This window comes from Heteronotia binoei, chromosome 5 (genome assembly GCF_032191835.1).
Source record: "Heteronotia binoei isolate CCM8104 ecotype False Entrance Well chromosome 5, APGP_CSIRO_Hbin_v1, whole genome shotgun sequence".
NCBI classification, from domain to species: Eukaryota; Metazoa; Chordata; class Lepidosauria; order Squamata; family Gekkonidae; genus Heteronotia; species Heteronotia binoei.
This window is the reverse complement of record NC_083227.1, coordinates 157061695-157082797: the sequence shown is the minus strand read 5'-3', so window position 1 is coordinate 157082797 and position 21103 is coordinate 157061695. Positions and strand designations below refer to the sequence as shown.

Genomic DNA, 21103 nt, shown 5'->3' with positions numbered 1-21103 from the left:
CGATATGGGTAAACCTACAAACTAGTCTGTAGTTGTTAAGAAAGTAGACACCATCATTATTTTATAAATTAGTAGATCTTCTTCTAATATGTTTGCTTGAAGAAATTATCTAGATAGATAAGTTATTGTGTTCTATTTCTAGCCTGTTAAGGATAAAGATATTTGTCTTAGACTGTATTAAGGAGAGAGAAGGTGCATTTTAGTTATAAATCAGAAGATAGATTTCTTTTTAGGAAGAAGGGTCTCTTGAACTGTCTCTATCTTTGTGGGTAGTTGAGATGGAACTCTTAATAAGAACAGATATGTGACTTTTAAAGGTTAAGTGAGATTTCTGGGTTATATTAAATTGTTTTTTCTAGAGCAATAGGGATATAAGAGTTGGATTAATTGTTAAAAAGGCAGATAGCACAATTATTTTGTAATCTGGCAGATTTGCTTTTAATACGCTTCTCTGGAGAAACTGTTTATATTGAGATAGACAAATTACTATGTTGTATTTTTTTTAGCTTGTTAAGGATGAAGATATGAATTTTATGTGCTTATTTTAATGAGGATATTGTTAAACTAACAAATTAGTCTGTGCTTTCAACATTGTTAAGCTAAACCAGCCAGTTCTGTGTTGAGATTGCTCTGACTTTTTTTAAACTTATTTGTGTTGAAGAAGAATTGTTTAGACTTGTATTGCAAGTAATAGTTCAGTAAAAAAAAAATTATAATGAAGGACAAAGATGGTAAAATACATGGAGAATTCTATACTCGCAGGTAGAACAAATTGGGTATTTTATTTGGAGGTAGAATTATAACTGATATATTTGTATTTTTCTTTGTTTCTGTTTTTCCCATTCTGTATATGCCCTTCACCCCTTTTATGTATCTATGCTTCTGCTTCTTTTTTTTGTAGTTAAAATCAATAAAAATTATAAAAATGGGGGGGGGGGTTGTAGGAATACTCAGGATGTTGCGTTTCACTCAATGGATAGTTCTCCTGTCATCCATTAACTACCCCCTTCTGAAGATTTAAGAGCCCTGTGGTGCAGAGTGGTAAAGCTGCAGTACTACAGTCCTAAGCTCTGCTCATGACCTGAGTTTGATTCCAGCGGAAGCTGGGTTCAGTTAGCCAGCTCCAGGTTGACTCAGCCTTTCATCCTTTCAAGATCGGAAAAATGAATACCCAGCTTGCTGGGGGGAAAGTGTAGATGGCAATGGCAAACCATTCTGCAAAAAAGTCTGCTGTGAAAACGTTGTGAAAGCAACATCACCCCAGAGTCAGAAACGACTGGTGCTTGCACAGGGGACTACCTCTCTACCTCTCTCTGAAACTTTACAGCTAGCTTGATGTAACCAGTTCACCTTGAAGTTAGGCAAGATATCAGAAGGAGGGGATTCTTTTTTGGGGGAGGGGATATTTTTTGTATTGTGTGTGTGTCGACTTCTGGAGACTGAGCCCTACCGGGAGCCGTGAGGATATTCAGGGAGGTGGCTGAATAATCCTGTCCCCACCTCTCAACTGGGTATTTCAAGAACAGTCTCCCATCTGAGTACTAACCACAGTCGACCTTGCTTAGCATCTGAGATCTGATGAGATCAGGCTTGCCTGGGCTATCCAGGTCAGGGTCAGAGGGAGGGGATCTTATTGATCTAACTTTAACTAGTTCAGGAGGTAGGGTCTCAAGGCCAATTGAGCAGGAAGTCCATGAAAGCACTCAGAGACTGGACCCTCAGGCATGATGGTATAGACTCAAAGACAATCAGAAAGCTACCACTGCTATTGAACTATTATCATGGAATGTGGCAGGATGGACATGTTGTATTTCCCAGTATCCTGATATTCCTTTCTTTTGTCATAACTACGATATTATTTTCCTACAAGAGACTTGGTCTGACCCTGATTTAGTCTTAGATTGTTTTAACTCCTTTAAGGTGAATGCATTACCGAAATGCGGGAGATTGAAAAGGGGGTTGAGTGTCTTTATATCAACCTCCTTGAAAGTAAAATGTTTAGTGAAGCCCCCCCTTCAGACACTTAGCTATGGCTGTGATCTTATCATGGGAAAGGAGAAATTTAGTGATCATGAATACTTATTTACCACCAACAAGTAAAAAAAGAAATCTAAGGTAGAGAGAACTGATTGTCTCTAGAAAATTATGTTAGGGACCTAATGCTGGGTCAGCCCGAGGTGCTGATATTACTAGGCAGCGATCTAAACACTCTTTTGAGTTCAGATTACACATCTTTGGCTGCTAAATTTAAGTTGTCAATGAGCACAACGGGGGAGAATCTGGAGATTTTTGATCAGTAGAGGATATTTAAAGATCAACAAGCAAATTACATTGGAGCCTGTCTGTTTAAATTTGCTTTTAGATTAAGACTTTTTAAAATCATAGTTGGCTCTATTGAAAATGATAATCCATGTGAATTTACATTCATGACAGGATCCAAATCTAGCACAATTTATTATATTTTAGTCTGTAGAGCCCTGTTTTCTTTGGCTGAGAAATTTCCAGTAGTTACATATTTGGAGGGGGACCACTTTCCTCTGTTTCTACAGGTTTATCCGATTTTGATGATCTCCATTTGACATCCAGATATTCTATTCTACTCTGATGCAACCTACAAAATGGTTTAGCTACCAAGATGCCCCCCTGAATTAGCTCAGAGCCTAAAAGAGATCCAACCTCTGGAAATTTGTTAAATCTTTGTCAGTCTTCAGAAAGTTCTTCAAGACCCCATAGTTACATATGAAAATTCCATACAAAAATCAAATCCCTTTCTTTTTTACTTCCATATAGATAAGTTCAGTAAAACTTAAAATCCTTCTAAACCATGGTTCAATCAAAGCTGTGTTGCAGCAAAAAAATTGCTTTGAATAGGATCTACTGACAATATCAGCCTGCTGATGAGAAGTTCAAGCAAAATGTTCTTTCCCAACCGTTGATCCCTAACCGCGTAGTTCAAGATTCAGCAATCCACCTCACCCCACTTCAACCGGTGAAAACAGAGTTGGATGAGATCCCCACCCTAGAAGAGACTGTTAAAGCCATCAAGCAACTGAAAAGTGGCAAGGCAGCAGGAGTTGATGGAATTCCACCAGAGATCTGGAAGCATGGGGGCACAGTACTACATAGCTCACTTCACAAAGTACTTGTCACCTGCTGGGAACAAGGCAAATTACCACAGGACTTTCGCGATGCAATCATCATCACCCTATACAAGAACAAAGGGGAAAAGTCAGACTGCTCCAACTACCGGGGGATAACCCTGCTCTCCATCGCAGGCAAAATCCTTGCCAGAATACTCCTGAACAGACTGGTGCCCACCATTGCAGAAGAACTCCTCCCAGAGAGCCAGTGCGGCTTCAGAGCTAACAGGAGCACCACCGACATGGTATTTGTTCTCAGGCAGCTCCAAGAGAAATGCAGGGAACAGAACAAGGCTCTGTATGTGACTTTTGTCGACCTTACCAAAGCTTTCGATACCGTTAGCAGGAAAGGCCTGTGGCAAATCTTGGAACGTTTAGGATGTCCCCCAAGGTTCCTCAGCATGATCATCCAGCTACACGAAGACCAGCGAGGCCAAGTCAGACACTGCAACGACCTCTCGGAGCCCTTCCCAATAGGCACAGGTGTAAAGCAAGGCTGCGTTCTCGCGCCAACTCTCTTTACGATCTTCTTTAGCATGATGCTTCAAAGAGCCGCAGTAGATCTAGATGAGGACGATGGTGTCTACATCCGCTATCGCACCGATGGCAGCCTGTTCAACCTGAGGCGACTAAAGGCACACTCCAAGACAATGGAAAAACTCATCCGAGAGCTACTGTTTGCTGATGATGCTGCACTCGTCTCCCACTCGGTATCAGCTCTGCAGCATATGACATCCTGCTTTGCAGAGGCTGCCAAGCTATTCGGCCTAGAAGTTAGTCTGAAGAAGACAGAAGTTCTCCACCAGCCTGCACCCCAGGAAGATTATCACCCTCCCTGCATCACTGTGGGTGAATCAGTTCTGAAGACAGTCCAGCAGTTCAGCTACCTGGGGTGCATCATCTCCTCAGATGCCAAGATCGACAAGGAGATTGACAACAGGCTGGCAAAGGCAAACCGTGCATTTGGCCGACTGCACAAAAGAGTGTGGAGCAACAAGCATCTGAAAAAAGGCACAAAGATCAATGTTTACAAAGCGGTTGTGATGACAACCCTCATCTATGGCTCCGAATCGTGGGTTTTATACCGTCATCACCTGCGACTCCTTGAGCGCTTTCATCAGCGCTGCCTTCGCACCATCCTCAACATCCACTGGAGTGACTTTGTGACCAACACTGAAGTCCTCAAGCGGGCAGAGGTTACCAGCATCGAGGCACTGCTGTTGAAGACGCAGCTGCGCTGGGCAGGGCATATTTCTAGGATGGAAAACCACCGCCTTCCCAAGATTGCCCTGTATGGCGAACTCTCCACCGGCCATCGAAATAGAGGGGCACCAAAGAAGAGGTACAAGGACTCCTTGAAGAAATCCCTTAGCACCTGTCACATCAACCATCACCAGTGGTCTGACCTAGCCTCAGATCGCAAAGCATGGAGGCACACCATCCACCAGGCTGTCTCTTCCTTTGAGAACGCACGCATAGCTGGTCTTGAGGACAAAAGGAGATTGAGGAAGAATCGCACTGCTACAGGACCAACCCTAAATCAGACTTTTCCCTGCAGCCGCTGTGGCCGGACCTGCCTGTCCCACATTGGTCTTGTCAGCCACCAGCGAGCCTGCAGCAAACGTGGACTACTGCACCCTTCTTAAATCTTCGTTCGCGAAGCCAAGCCGAGAGAGAGAGAGATCCCTAAAAAAGAGTGTAAATTGTTGATACACTACAGAAAGAAAGAATATTCCAGAGAGGTCTGGGGAGATCTTATTAAAGTGGCCAAAGATAAAAATATGTCTCTTTTTTGGAAGTTAATTGCAGGTGAAGTCACTGGAGCTAAATCTCCAATAACTACTTGCATTCCACTGGATATATGGCTTTCCTTTTTTAAAGAGATGCATGAGAATGATGCACAAACTCCCTTGCTGGTATTGGCAGAAAATCTTCCAAAATTCCCTCTATAATTTTTTGCAAAATTGAATCTCACATTGGCCAGCTGAAGAATGCTAAAGCCCCAGGATCTGATGGTGTTCCACCTTATTATCCTGAAAGAGAATAAAAACTGGTGAGCCTCCTTTTTAGCCCCTCTTTTCAACACACTGATAATTCAGACCATATCCCAAAGTTTTGGGGTATGGCTATAGTAGTTCCCTTTTACAAAAAAGGTGTTTAGGTGGTGAGAAGATTTATGCTCGCCCGTGGAGCCGAATGGACCCAGAGGGGTTCCAAGAGGCCCTGTGGGATCCAATGCCCCCTGGTGGGTTGTTAGATGAGCTTGTGGAGGATTGGTACTCCTGACTCTCCACTGCCATCGACGACATCGCTCCCTGGCGCCCTCTTTGCCGCCATACCAAAGCAGCTCCCTGGTATTCCTTGGACCTGCTAAGGATGAAATGGCAGCTTAGACTGTTAGAGAGAGTGTGGCGGCATGCTCGTGGTGAAGAGTCTAGAACTTCTTATAGAACGCTTATGAAAGTCTATACGAAGGCTGTGAAATCCGCCAAGAAAATTTTCTATGCGGCCTCCATAGAGTCTGCAAAGTTTCGCCCAGCCCAATTATTTGAATGATTCAGTCTCTGACAACTTTGCCATCGAGCAATCAAAAAGATAGGGAATTGGATATTGGCTCTGAGGCTTTTGCGATGTATTTTGCAGATAAAATCTTGACTCTCCACCAGGACCTCCCAACCACGGTTGATACAGTATGTGAACTGGAAGCCCCTTGGCCGTTGGATGGTCCCATATTGGACCGCTTCTGTCGACTCACATTGGAGGATGTAGACAGGATCCTAGCTGCAGTGAAATCTACCACCTGCCCCCTGGATCCCTGTCCATCCTGGCTTGTGAAGGCTTGCCAGGATATCAGGGACTCTCTGGGTTATATTGTTAACCTGTCCCTGACAAGTGGAACATTTCCAGAGATGTTAAAGGAGGCTGCAATTTGCCCGCTTTTGAAAAAACCTTCGCTGGACCCTAGCGTGCTAGCTAACTACCGCCCAGTTTCAAACTTGACGTTCCTGGGAAAGGTAGTTGAGAAAGCGGTAGTGGAGCAGCTGCAGGCTTCCCAGGACGAAACATCTGCCCTGGACCCATTCCAGTCTGGCTTCTGCCCGGGCTATGGGACGGAGACGGTACTAGTCACCCTTACAGTCGACCTAAGAAGGCACCTGGACAAAGACGGGTCAGCGCTGCAGATTCGTCTTGATTTATCAGCAGCATTTGACACAGTCAACTACAACGTATTGACCCACCGCCTTGCTGTTGCCGGGGTGCGGGGGGTGGCCTTACAATGGTTCTCCTCCTTCCTCCAGGGACGGGGACAAAGGGTGATGCTTGGTGAGCAGACCTCTCTGCGGCACCCACTTATATGTGGAGTGCCACAGGGAGCTATTATTTCGCCCACATTATTTAACATCTATATGTGCCCCCTTGCCCTGATTGCCCGAGGTTTTGGACTGGGTTGTCATCAGTATGCTGATGACACCCAGCTCTATCTGTTGATGGACAGCAGACCATCTTCTGCCCCTGAACAGCTGTTGGAGATGTTAGAAGCCGTGACTGGATGGCTACAGCAGAGTCAACTGAAGTTAAATCCAACTAAGACAGAGGTCCTGTACCTGAATCGAAGGGGGGTGAGTTCGTGCATCCAGCTCCCAGCCCTGGGCAGTGCCACCCTGGTACCAGCCCAGCAGGTGAAGAGTCTGGGAGTGATTCTGGACGCCTCCCTCTCCATGGAGGCCCAGGTCACAACAGCTGCATGGTCTGCCTTTTTCCATCTACGGCAGATCAGGCAGCTAGCACCATACCTATCCTCCCAAGATCTGGCTACAGTGATCCATGCAATGGTCACTTCCAGGCTGGACTACTGTAACTCGCTCTACGCTGGCTTGCCCCTGAAACTGATCCAGAAACTGCTGCCGGTGCAGAATGCGGCAGCTCGCCTGCTGACTGCATCACCTATATGGGTGCACATATGGCCGGTGCTCCGCAACCTGCACTGGCTGCCTATAGAGTACCGGATCCATTTCAAGGTTCTAGTTTTAACTTTTGAAGCCTTACGTGGCCTGGGACCAGCATACCTGCGGGACCATCTCCTTCCATATACACCCTGGAGGTCGCTTCGTTCGGCCCCCCAAGATCTTCTGATAGTCCTCAGCCCAAGGGATGCCCGTCTTGCCTCTACCAGGGCCAGGACTTTTTCAGTCCTGGCTCTGATCTAGTGGAATCAGCTCCCTATGGAGATCCGGGCCCTACCTGGGTTATTGGCCTTTCATAGGGCCTGTAAAACGGAGCTGTTCCATCAGGTCTTTGGATGAGGCAGCGGGCATCTATCCATCTATTAGATCGGTTGGCCTCCCCCTACGCCCTCACGGCCTGCTGAACCACTGTATTGTGGTGCTATACTATCTTGCTTTATATCAACATGCTGAACTAACCTGTTGCACTTTACTGATTGCTGAAGTTGATTTTCTTATGATTTTATTGTGATTTTAATTCAAATTGTTGTACTCTGCTTTGAGCCCCCCAAAAGGGGAAGGGGTGGAATAGAAATAAACTAATAATAATAATAATAGGAAGGAGCATCCATCCAACTATAGGTCAATTAGTTTGTTGAACATCATAAATAAGCTCTATGCAAGGCAGCTTTTAGATATTTTTTTAGATTGCTTAGAAAATGAAAACATTCTGGCAACTGAGCAGGTGGGGTGCAACTTTACTTATGTTGCTTTTGTCGATCTTAAATCTGCACTTGACTCAGTGTCTCGACCCCAGTTATGGAATAAGCTCTTGAATTAACTACAGACAGAAGGCATAAGAACATAAGAGAAGCCATGTTGGATCAGGCCAATGGCCCATCCAGTCCAACACTCTGTGTCACACAGTGGCCAAATATATATATATAACAGCCACTGATGGACCTCTGCTCCATATTTTTATCCAATCCCCTCCTGAAGCTGTCTATGCTTGTAGCCACCACCACCTCCTGTGGCAGTGAATTCCACATGTTAATCACCTTTTGGGTGAAGAAGTACTTCCTTTTATCCGTTTTAATCTGTCTGCTCAGCAATTTCATCAAATGCCCACAAGTTCTTGTATTGTGAGAAAGGGAGAATAGTACCTCTTTCTCTACTTTCTCCAACCCGTGCATAATCTTGTAAACCTCTATCATGTCACCCCGCAGTCGACGTTTCTCCAAGCTAAAAAGCCCCAAGCATTTTAACCTTTCTTCATAGGGAAAGTGTTCCAACCCTTTAATCATTCTAGTTGCCCTTTTCTGCACTTTTTCCAATGCTATAATATCCTTTTTGAGGTGCAGTGACCAGAATTGTACACAGACTCTTGTTTCTAATTGGGCTGTACATGATCAAAAATTTTAAAGTGTCAGGTGCAGTAGATTTCTTAACATTCCTTTCAGAACCTCTGGAGGTGTCAGGGAAGGATGCCTTTTAGCACCTGTACCGTTTGTTTGTTTTATGCTGATGATACAGTGATGTTCTCCAGAACTCCTGTCTGCCTGAAGAGAGCTCTTAGGAAGCTCACCATGTTTAGAAACCATTATCAAGGACAGAATGAGTAGGCACATTGATGAACACGAGTTATTGAGGAAGACTCAGCATGGGTTCTGCAAGGGAAGATCTTGCCTCACTAACCTGTTACATTTCTTTGAGGGGGTGAACAAACATGTCGACAAAGGAGACCCGGTAGATGTTGTTTACCTTGACTTCCAGAAAGCTTTTGATAAAGTTCCTCATCAGAGGCTCCTTAGAAAGCTTGAGAGTCATGGAGTAAAAGGACAGGTCCTCTTGTGGATCAAAAACTGGCTGAGTAATAGGAAGCAGAGAGTGAGTATAAATGGGCAGTCTTCGCAGTGGAGGACGGTAAGCAGTGGGGTGCCGCAGGGCTCGGCACTGGGTCCCATGCTCTTTAACTTGTTCATAAATGATTTAGAGTTGGGAGTGAGCAGTGAAGTGGCCAAGTTTGCGGATGACACTAAATTGTTCAGGGTGGTGAGAACCAGAGAGGATTGTGAGGAACTCCTAAGGGCTCTGTTGAGGCTGGATGAGTGGGCGTCAACGTGGCAGATGCGGTTCAATGTGGCCAAGTGCAAAGTAATGCACATTGGGGCCAAGAATCCCAGCTACAAATACAAGTTGATGGGGTGTGAACTGGCAGAGACTGACCAAGAGAGTGATCTTGGGGTCGTGGGAGATAACTCACTGAAAATGTCAAGACAGTGTGCGTTTGCAATAAAAAGGCCAAAGCCATGCTGGGAATTATTAGGAAGGGAATTGAAAACAAGTCAGCCAGTATCATAATGCCCCTGTATAAATCGATGGTGCGGTCTCATTTGGAGTACTGTGTGCAGTTCTGGTGGCCGCACCTCAAAAAGGATATTATAGCATTGGAGAAAGTCCAGAGAAGGGCAACTAGAATGATTAAAGGGCTGGAGCACTTTCCCTATGAAGAAAGGTTGAAACGCTTGGGACTCTTTAGCTTGGAGAAACGTCGACTGCGGGGTGACATGATAGAGGTTTACAAGATAATGCATGGGATGGAGAAAGTAGAGAAAGAAGTACTTTTCTCCCTTTCTCACAATACAAGAACTCGTGGGCATTCGATGAAATTGCTGAGCAGACAGGTTAAAATGGATAAAAGGAAGTACTTCTTCACCCAAAGGGTGATTAACATGTGGAATTCACTGCCACAGGAGGTGGTGGCGGCCACAAGTATAGCCACCTTCAAGAGGGGTTTCGATAAAAATATGGAGCACAGGTCCATCAGTGGCTATTAGCCACAGTGTGTGTGTATATATAAAAAATTTTGCCACTGTGTGACACAGAGTGTTGGACTGGATGGGCCGTTGGCCTGATCCAACATGGCTTCTCTTATGTTCTTATGTTCATGATAACAAACTTATTACAATTAATTATCAGAAAACCAAACTTATAGCTTTCGGGAGTAGTCTGAAACCTGGGACTTGAGCAATTAATGATCAGATTGAGCAAGTCAATTGTTTCCAAAATCTTGGTGTAGTTTTATAGGCTTCAGGCTTTAGGGTTAATCATAGTTAGTATATTGATGATCAAGGTGAAAGATCAGCAAACTCCATAGTGAAATTTATTTGACTTCATGGGGGGCACTATGTTCCTGCAGCCCTTAAATTATATAAGGCCAAAACTTGGCACCACTGATATGTGGAACATTATTAGGACCACCTATTTCATGCTTTGCCTCCCAAGAAAGAGTACAACGTTTCATTCTCAGCTGCGGAGAACATCCTCAGTGGCGTTGCAGCCGGAGCAGGCGCTCTGACCTTCTTGGCTGCTGTGCATTGAATGAAGGTCAGAGCGCCTGCTCCGGCTGCAACGCCACTGAGGATGTTCTCCGCAGCTGAGAACGAAACGTCTGGAAGGAAAACTTTCTCCAGTAGAACACGGCACTTGAGCCCGAAAGATTCTACAAGCCCTAATGATGTTACCAGCCGTGAAAACCTGAAATCTTTGATAGTGTTATGTTTGTTTTGTATTGCTGTATTTTGAGCATTATCTCTAGAGTTTTTGTGCTGTTGGATGGATAGAAACATCTCCAAATAAGTAAATAAACTGTAATTAGGGATCCTGAACAATCTTATTATATAACCAAACTTGTTCCTGCTGCATGTTTTTCAGCCTTCAATCTGTTTGACCTTTGTCGGCTCTTGAGAGAGTTGAAATAATAAATAATGTATCGTGACATGATTGACAGAACATATTTATGTATGGCTTCAGATGCCCCCCACACTTCCACTCCATTTTTCACATTTTGTTATTAGTATTGGAAGAGGATTTTATGTTTGTTTGTTTGCTTTAATGAGCAAAAAGTAAAAGCCTCGTTGTATCTATTGAGACTGTTTTATCTTCAAGATGTAGACCGCAAAGGCAATTCCATTATCCATGGACATTTTGGTTTTATGTGCAGACAGCATGGCAAGTTCAATATATCAGTACAGGTCTCAGCTGACAATGAAATACACTTAGCCATAGCCACTCATTTTACAGATAATCCACAGGGCCCTACTGAGTTTGTTATCTTCCATTCTGTCCGCAAATGTGGGGGTCAATAATATCAAGCCAGATACAAACTTGATAGATGAAACTTTATTGTATCCTATGTCGCTGTTATTTCTTGATGCCCTTGCTTTAAAAAACAAATATTTGCAATGCCAGGCAACTTCAGTTTCTTTTCTTTCTTTTTTTAAAGGATCACTTAAGTGTCGGATTACTGTTAATTTATACACTAAATCTGGGAATTATATTTATCAGCACTGATATATCCAATGATCCTAACTATAGAAGTAGCTACAATAGTACACAGAAAGGTTTTTTTGCCAGACATTCTGTGTTGTTTGTCAGTTGCAACACCATTAGAACACACAACAGCATATCACACATGTAGTTTAAACCGCCTTAGATGGCTCAATAGTGACTGATAGCATTAAAGCCAGATTCATTATCCAGTCAACGCTTGTCCCCTTTTCTCCCAAATGTAATAACTTGGCTTGTTAATTCTGCACCAGATTTGGTGGCCAGGTGGTGGTGGTAGTTCTTATGCGTATCATCACTCTTTGCCGCTGCACAAGTGTGAGTTTCAAGCCACCTGATATCAGTGCAATAACACAAACCACAGCATTGCACTGCTACTGCAGACACTCCCCTCATACTTAAAGCGGCAATAAAACAAAAGATACCGTTTGGAAACAAGTGCGGAAACTTCTCTGATTTCTGAAAGGGATTTCAGCAATTAGAACACTTACTCTTTGCATTTTAATACACGGTAGACAGCCATTTTTATCCTATTTCCTATTATATAAATGCTCAAAAATGATTTGTTTGATTTCCATTCTTTGGCTGCTGTGCAATCCACTGGTTTATTGTTTTAAAATATTAATGTCTGAACCCTGATATTCTGGGAGAAGGGTTTGTTTGTTTAAATGTAAGACTAGTTTAAGATTGAAATGGGTTGGAAGTGAGGAGAAAGACTGAATAATTAGGAATCTCTCACCTGTTTTAGTAGACACAATATATTGTAAAGCACAGACATATATTGTGAAGCATAGGTGTGGCTGTATTTCAGGCACACACTAGAATGCATTCTAGCATAGTGAAGATAGGCATAATTAAATCACCTTTGATCCCTAATAATTTATAAAATCTTGGAATGCAACCACAGCCTCAGGCTCTTGTTGGCTTTGAAAGTGGATCGCAAAGGCTAGATCGAGCTTTTCATTGATTATTTCTCCTTTTCATTCTACTTCCCGTAGTCAATCTCTAAGTGAAAATATGGGGAGGGGAGTGTTTTACATGAGTCCAGGGTGTTTGCTACAGCCTTCAGCTTCCTTTTTGAGTGCACAGTAACACTATTTAATGTGCTTAAAGTATAGAATCTTCATGCAAATTGGTATTTCTTGCACTTATCTTCTTCATTTCTTCAACCAGATGGCTGCCCCGATTTGTGCAACGGCAACGGGAGATGTATACTCGGTCAGAACAGCTGGCAGTGTGTCTGCCAGACCGGCTGGAGAGGGCCTGGATGCAATGTTGCTATGGAAACCTCTTGTGCTGATAACAAGGATAATGAGGGAGGTGAGCAAAAGTCTTCCAATTCCCAGTCCCTAAAGAGCAAAGGGTTATGTGCACTTTTCGTCATGAGTCATTTTACTAGAGAAAGATCCTCTCTCCTACTATTGTCAAGTGTTGTTGTTACATTTCCTTTGAAACAAATGAGATGGAAAAAGAAATGCTCTTGTGAGGGAAATGATGTGACCGGAAAGGCTGCTTTTGAAAATGGAAGATTTTATTCATACCTGGTGAAACACTGATTTAGTCACTGGGATTTATGTCCGGAATCTGAATGGTTTAGAGTTTTAGGTCTCAGTGTTTCCATCAGATATGCAATCTATTGAGCAAAAATCTCAGAAACTTCAGAATGCCTCACAGTTCATCCAACAACAGGATCAGCAGATGACTGAGCAGCATATGTTGCATGGCGTTAAATACCTGCCAGTGGCAAAGGATAAAATAGTACTAGACAAAGATAGCTTATGATATTTTCGGATCGAATATAGTTCTAGCCTTATGAATTTTTCCTGAGGTTCCAAGAAAATCCTGTTCCGACGAGGGAGGCAGCTGTTTCTGAATGGGCACTCCCTGCAATTCCAAGGGTGATGCCTCCTTGCATCTTGACCCAGTGAAATAGAAGAAAGTGAGGATGTGCTAAAAGACGCATTGACAGGGCCCCCTCTTGGGGATCACTGACCTTGGACTTAGGAAATAAGGAGGGTTATCTTGATTTGACCCATCATGGATCTCTTCTGTCTGGAGGGAACACCTCCATTCCAAATGGTTGTCGTCTTATGGACAAAGTGACATGGGATTCTCTTCCCTCACAGCCAGCCTCCCACCAGGTGATTACCCAAGAATCTCGTTTGCAAAGCTCCCCCTCGGGGCTAGCGTTTTCTTCTGACAATGAACACACAGCGTATATTGCATAGATAATTTTGGCGAGATGGATAATGCACACGCACATACACACATACAGATTTTGCCGTATAATGCAAAATCCTTGACAGAATTTGAGTTGCACTGAACTCCCTCAGTATGGGAGAAGAGTTCTGTGCAGCTCCAAATCATGCATCTTCACATGGTGGCTACTTTTTGGCAGATCTCTGTGTGCTTGGATTCCATGGACCTAACAAAAAAAAGAATGTAATGGAGTGGGTGCAAAATTCCGCTTTCTATATGCAAAATGGGTGCAAAATTCCGCTTTCTATATGCTCTGTGGTGCCGCAAAACACACATTTCTGGCAAGATTTTCTGTCTTGGATTAATCTTACGTTATCTACCAAATTGAATCTCACAGCTAATAATCTAATGCCTTTAATTGTGTGGCTCACGACAAACTGTGGTAAGTCCCTAAAGAGATGGGAGTACCAGACCACCTATGGCAAACCTACACAGCATAATTAAAAGTAGAGACATCACATTGGCAACAGAAGTCCATATAGTCAGAGCAGTGGTATTCCCAGTAGTAATGTAGGGCTGTGAGAGTTGGACCATAAAGAAGACTGAGCACCGAAGAATAGACGCTTTTGAACTGTGGTGCTGGAGTCCTTTGAGAGTCCCTTGGATGGCAAGATCAAATCAGTCAATCCCGAAGGAAATGAACCCTGGCTGTTCCTTAGAAGGTCAGATACTGAAACTGAAGCTCAAATACTTTGGCCAGCAAATTAGAAGAGAGCACTCACTGGAGAAGACCCTGATGCTGGGAAAGACTGAAGGTAAAAGAAGAAGGGGATGGCAAAGGATGAGATGGTTAGACAGTGTTACCGACGCAGTGAACATGAAGTAGAACTTAGGAGGGCAGTGGAAGATAGAAAGGCCTGGTGTGATGTGGTCCATGGGGTTGTAAAGAGTCAGACTCAGCTGCGACTGAACAACAGCAGGCTGTATATACCATCTCTGTGGGCACTTCTCAAACATCAGGCACCATAGATTCACACAACAGCCAGGCAAATTGTCCTGTTCCCCATTTGTAAATGATCAGGTCAATGATATGTTAGATCTCCACATAAGGGAAAGAACTGTGTACAACAGACAAGGAGCTCCAGAGACCTTCACTTCCATCGGTCAAGGTTTCTTTTATCTCTTTGAGCAGGGATACCTTCCCTTTTCCATTCCTTGCTTAGCTAGATCCATATTACTCCCCCCCCCCCTTTTAAAAAAAATTACTACTCCTAGCTGCCTGCTGTTTTGTGCAGCTCTTTCGTCTTGTCTTCCTTCTTAGGGAAGAGAGTGGGTGGTAGTGTTACATTGTCATCTTTTCTATCCTGCGTTGAAAAACAAAAGGATCCATTCAGCGTGGGTGTGGACCACTCCCAGCTGGCGATGAACTGGCCAAGTGCACAAAAAAACTCTTCAAGGAGGAACAATTTGCGAGTGAGCTAATTATCCCCAGCAGCACCTTTAATACCAACAGAGCTTCGTTCTGGGTATAAGCTTCCATGTGTGCACACAGACTTCTTCAGAGCAACCACAAGCAGCTCTACTAGAGTACACTGAGGACTGTTCAGTGAAGCTTAACTTCTATTGAAAGCATCCATAAGATTGTACGGTTGTTCTCCTGAATTAGCGGGCTAGTCCCTTTTAAACCAAACAAGTAGGCTTGCCAGTCCCCATGCTCCTCCCCACTGCTAGCCAGCTGGCCGGCAGGGGGAAGCCCCACCCCAATAGCCATGATGTGCCTTTCCACCTCAGAAGGCTTCGAAGAAGCTTGGAAGGTGTGTGTGCCTTTAAATCTCAGTTGGAGCAAGGCTGAATGGAAGCTGGGTAAGCCACGTGGCTCTTCCTGGTGAGTCTGTGAAGCTGTGAGAAAGGAAGAGAGCCCAGTCCCTCCAATCTACATTCCTTTCAGAAGTTGTTTGCATAGTAAAGAATAAACTAGAAGTCTGAGACGTTTCCTGTGTTAGTCTGAGAAGTTGGTGGAAATACAGCAGATAGTTACATTCAGCAACTCCTGTGAGTAAATTGCCCCTGTGATATCACAAAAGTGTGTGCTTACAAACAGCATTGATTTTGGCTATCTTGTGAGTTTGTGTGGATGGATGTGTTCACTTTCATTTAGTGGAAGTGCAGCCAGCTGCTGGGGGGATGAGGAAATGAATGTATCCAGGGGAACTGCACTGCTGTACTTTTATTGATTTATTTTAGGGAATAGGAAAGTCGCCTGGCTCCACCCACAAAGTCCCCAAAATTCTGAGTTGGACCTGGCAACCCTACAAAGAAAGCTAACAGCTACTAGAAATCCACAGTTAAATATGATTATATTCAAGACAAGAACTGCGTGGTACTCTCAATTTCATTTACAATCACTCTTACACATTTATACATTACCATTTATACAAAACAGTTCCCAAAAACTCTTGCACAATTATAAAAAACAAATCCCAGGGACCTAACATAGCCCAAAACATACCAGAAGATCTTAACTGCTATTATTTAAAGGCTAGCTCAAAGCTTATCATAGCTGCCTGCCAAGTTGAAATGCAGTTCCTAGGTGGTATTACAAATCTTCATGGAAGCCATCCTATCTATGTTCAGAGGTGTGGTAAAGACACAGCAGCAGAGCAGAACCGGTTTTGATCTGAAGACCTTCTTCAGCCTTAGGGCTTCACATGCCTGGAACCAATGCTAATTAGTGCCAGTCCAAACATAAAGTCAGCCTCAGTTCACAAACTTCCTAGGCTGGCAATGCTTCTTCCTGAGGATAGCTTCTGTGAAGGCTTTTAATACCAAAGTCTGAAGTCAGCTCAAATTGGGATCCCCACAGGCAAGGCGAAGCTCCTCTCCACACCAAATTTGGAACGACCGTGGCTGCTTGTAGGCCACTGACTCCCATTCAACAGAAGGGGATGCCCATCCATCCCCACAGTTTGAAAACAAGGGGGAGAACTACATGTGACCACCACCTGCTTCTTGATTAGGTTAGCTTTGAGGGGAAGGAGTATCACCTTTTGACCAGAAACCAATCTGAAGGCTAAACCCTGGGTGACCCGTAGGATATGACATGACAACAGCCACAACCAGTGAAGTCATACATGCTTGCCTCCCAGTCATCTGTGACATGGCTGCCAGCAAACAATATGGTGGCCATGGTGACTAGGATATGTTTTTTTCCTGGCCAAGGGGGTTTTAATCAAGGATTACCAGGGCTTCAAGGTCTTCACTGGCTTTCTGGACCTTCTCAGCTGCTATATTTCCCTCCCATGGACCATACTTGAATGGGACCAATACTCCACCTACTCCATGCTGATGGAGCCAAGACCCACACCTAGGAAACAACCTCGGAAACCCAAGCCATCCAATACACTATCAGCTCCACCTACCAAACCACCCCCGCCTCCCCCCTCTGACTCCAACCAAGGGGATTCAGCTAATTCATTGGCCGATGAATCAGACTTGACCTCTTCCAACACTGACCCCGCTACTCCAGCCCATCCAACACGGGTGGAGGATAAAATCTCCCCATCTCCCTTTCGGAAGACCTCAAATCCTACAGGGAATTAATCAAGAGGATGGCTACCACCTGAGCGCTCTCCGTCATCCAACCTCAACCTGAAATTACAGATCTGGTTTTTGACATTGTTCCAAAAGACACATCCACAGCAATTACTCTCCCTATGACCAATGCAAGCTGCTAAAGCGCAATGAAACAAGCATGTCTCTACTGCTGTCTCCTTCCACCAATTGGATCACATGTACAAGATACAAGAATCACGGCAGAATTCCTCTTTAGCCATCCTAAACCTAACTCATTAGTGATAACATCAACATCCAAAGGCCTCCATGCCTCCTCAACACCTACAGATAAAGAGGGAGGGAAGTTTGATTCCTTTAGTAGAAAATTTTACCACAGCTCTTGGCATCAAAAATGCCAATTACATAGCTTGCCTTGCTTGCTATCAGTATGTCCTTCGGGACTAACTCACTGAAATTCTTCCCACTGCCTCCAAAGCTATCTGATCTAAAATTAAGAATATTTGAAGGGAAGGCATGCTTGTCTCCAAGCAGCAAGTAAATTCAACAAAACATAGGGAAAGGAAAGGAAAGATCCCCTGTGCAAGCACCAGTCATTTCTGACTCTGGAGTGACGTTGCTTTCACAATGTTTTCATGGCAGACTTTTTACAGGGTGGTTTGCCATTGCCTTCCCCAGTTGTTTACACTCCCCCCCCCCCAGCAACTTGGGTACTCATTTTACCGACCTCAGAAGGATGGAAGGCTGAGTCAACCTTGGGCCGGCAACCTGAATCCAGCTTCCGCCGGAATCAAACTCAGGTCGTGAGCAGAGAGTTCAGTCTGCAGTACTGTTGCGTTACCACTCTGTGCCACGGGGCCGCTAACAAAACATAATCTAGACACATTTGCAAAGATACTTAGCTGTGGCATTCAGAAGACTGCTAGGACTAATGGCAGCCACCACTTCAGTCCTTTAGTTTGCCAAACTAAAGATGAGACCATTACAACTCTGGTTCCTGGCACAATTCAGTTTGCTGAAACATCCTCAACATATGGTCCTCCATGTACCAAACCACATCCTTTTCTCCCTCTCCTGGTGGGATCAGGACCAGTATCTCCTGGAAGGGACCTCCTTCCATCATCCAGTATCTATAGACCCTCACTATGGATGCATCCCTGTGGGGCTGTGGTGCCCACCTCTGTGGGTACGATTTGGGATGCTCAACATCAGAACTCTCACATAAATGTTTTGGAGCTCCTTGCCATAGAGTTCGTCCTCCACTCTTTCCTCCCCACAACTGCCCTCAGAAAGGGTGGCACCATTTCCAGGAAACTGTCACCTAGCCATCACTCTTTGGGAGTGGTGCATCACCCATGGTATCATGCTATCCACGATGCATCTTCCAGGGGATCTTAATACCAAGGCAGACTTCCTGAGTCATGGCAGGGCAGTCCTCCACGAATGGGAACTCGACAATTCCTACCTGACTCCAGTCTTTAACAAGTGGGAATTCCCACTAGTAGACATGTTTGCAACCAGAGCAAACAAGAAATGTTTGCAAGTCTGCTCACTGGGAGGGGAGACCCACTATCCCTGGCGGATGGCCTCCTCCTACCATGGTTGAATCTGTTCCTGTATCTATTCCCCCCAATACCACTTATCAAGAGTTCTCACCAAATACAGTAAGACAAACCGAGATGCATATTGGTGATTCTTTGGTGGCCCCACCAACTGTGGTTCCCACTCTTCCACATCAGTCAAAGATGTTACCACCAGTTTCCCCCAGCTCCAGATCTCCTTCTCACTCACAGCAGATCTGTCCTGTACCATGATATCCCACACATGAAACTGATAGCTTGGCTGATCCTATAGGAAATTTCATACCATGTATTTGTGAAATTCTGGAGAACAGCAGAAAGTCCTCTACTATACAATCTTATGCCAACAAATGGGGAAAGTTCCAATTGTTCCTGTCTGACTCTTCAGTAATCCCACACAAGGCCCCACTTTCATGAGTGTTCTCCTTTCTCCTATCTTTACTGGACAAGGGCATGAACTAATCTTCTCACAAAGTCTACCTAGCCGCAATCTCAGCCCACCATGCCCAAATAAACAGTTACTCTGTGTATTCTCACCCTGACAGCAAATGATTTCTCAAAGGTATTCTCCACATGTGTTTAACTGCCTGACATCCTGTCCCTACATGGGACCTCCATATGTCCTCACCATGCTCACAAGAAAGCAACCTGCAACCTCCATCTTCCATCTTGAAAAATGGCTTTCTTGGTGGCCATAACCTCTGCAAAAAGGGTCAGTGAACTTATGGCTCTCAAAACTGATCCCCCATTTCTGCTCTTTTCGGCAGAGAGGGTGTTTCTTACTCTCTTTCCTCCTCATGGTGGTTTTAGAATTCCACCTTCACTCTGAAATAGCTCTTCCAATTCCCCGCCTCCCAACCCAACCAATGATGAGAAGCACAGACTACACTACTTGGACATTTTAAGAGCTCTTTTGTTCTATCTCCACAGAACACATTCTTTTCGCAACTCCCCTCACCTCTTTGTTACTTATGCAGGCTTTAAATTGTTCTCTCAGAGACTCTCTAAATGGCTGGTTGAGATGATCAAATTGTGTTACCTACAAGCCAAACAACTACTTCTGCTTCCACTTGAGGCTTACTTCACGAGGGCACTTACAACTTCCACCACCTTCCTAAAAGGTATCCCCTTGCATGAGACCTGCAAAGCAGCCATCTGGTTCATGCTACATATCTTCATGAGACATTATGCTCTTGATGTCTGAAATGAGATCAAGCTATTGTTGGACAAACAGTCCTACAGACCAGCTGCAACTAACTCCTGCCAGCACCCACTTCCAGATAGCTTACTACTCTCCCAACAGTGTGAAGCACAAAGACCACGAAGAAGATAAACAGGTTGCTTACCTGTAACTGATTCTCTTTGAGTGGTCATTTGTGCATTCTGTTAGCCAAATTGCTGTCAAATGTGGTTGGGGGAATTAATTTAGGTGGGCAAAGATGGCAAATAAGCGAGGTTAATAACCTGTGTATACAGGAGTCAGTCTACCCAGGAGCCCTCTTGAAATAACAAGGAAACTAATAGTTTTTATTAAGAAAAATTATCATGCGTACAAGAAAAATAAATCACACAACAATCACACAGACCTAGGAAAATATAGAAGGGAAATTGGATAGGGAAACATATAAGGGAAAAACACAGACGGGGAAATACTTTACCTCTCGAAGAATGCAGAAGGAATGGTCCAATAGTGAAGATGATAAGGGAAGGAGGAGCAAGAAATGACCAGCGTATCTTGCAATAATTGGTCCAATCAGTTAATTGGGGGTGGCTCAGACAGCAAGGGTAGGGGTACTGTCAGAGACACACCAAACTGGCCAAAAACCGGCCTTCTTATAGCCAAATTTGTGTCCTAAGGCAATATCATGTGGTACCTTGCAGCACCCTGGAGATGGCTCCCAGGAGCTTGACAAAAGGATTAAGGGGCGATGATGGTTTTACCTAGCACAAACCATTGTTAAAACAACAAAAATGAAGTGGACAGTCTAGTGCCAAATTGTTCATTATTGTGACACTGCAGCTAACACAATGGAGGAGGTGTACGTGACAGGATGAAGTAGTTGACAAGCAATCTGTCTGCAGGGCTGAGCAGCTCATTTGGGAAGCACAATCCGGAGTCCTCTCTAGAGGGTAGGCACAAACAGCCACACAATAGCAGGCCCAGGCAGGAGGCTGGCTGGATCCTGTCTGGAAACACTGCTGCATGGTCCATACAGGGTAAATGTCCATATTGGGGTTGACACAGAGGCGAACGCTTATAGTTCATCCAGACTGAATGTCCGTAGTGCAGTAAGCATACGATTTTTTAAAAAACTGAAAAGTT

At 44.3% G+C, this 21103-nt stretch overlaps 1 protein-coding gene across 3 annotated transcripts in view; it reads left to right on the top strand.

Moving 5' to 3' along the window:
- TENM2 (teneurin transmembrane protein 2) overlaps positions 1-21103 on the top strand; it is a 1752117-nt gene that overhangs the window by 1600084 nt on the left and 130930 nt on the right. For all 3 annotated transcript variants that reach the window (XM_060240624.1, XM_060240625.1, XM_060240626.1), the window contains one exon: positions 12605-12751. In XM_060240624.1, coding sequence (XP_060096607.1) covers positions 12605-12751 — 147 coding nt within the window. The remainder of the gene's footprint in view (positions 1-12604; positions 12752-21103) is intronic.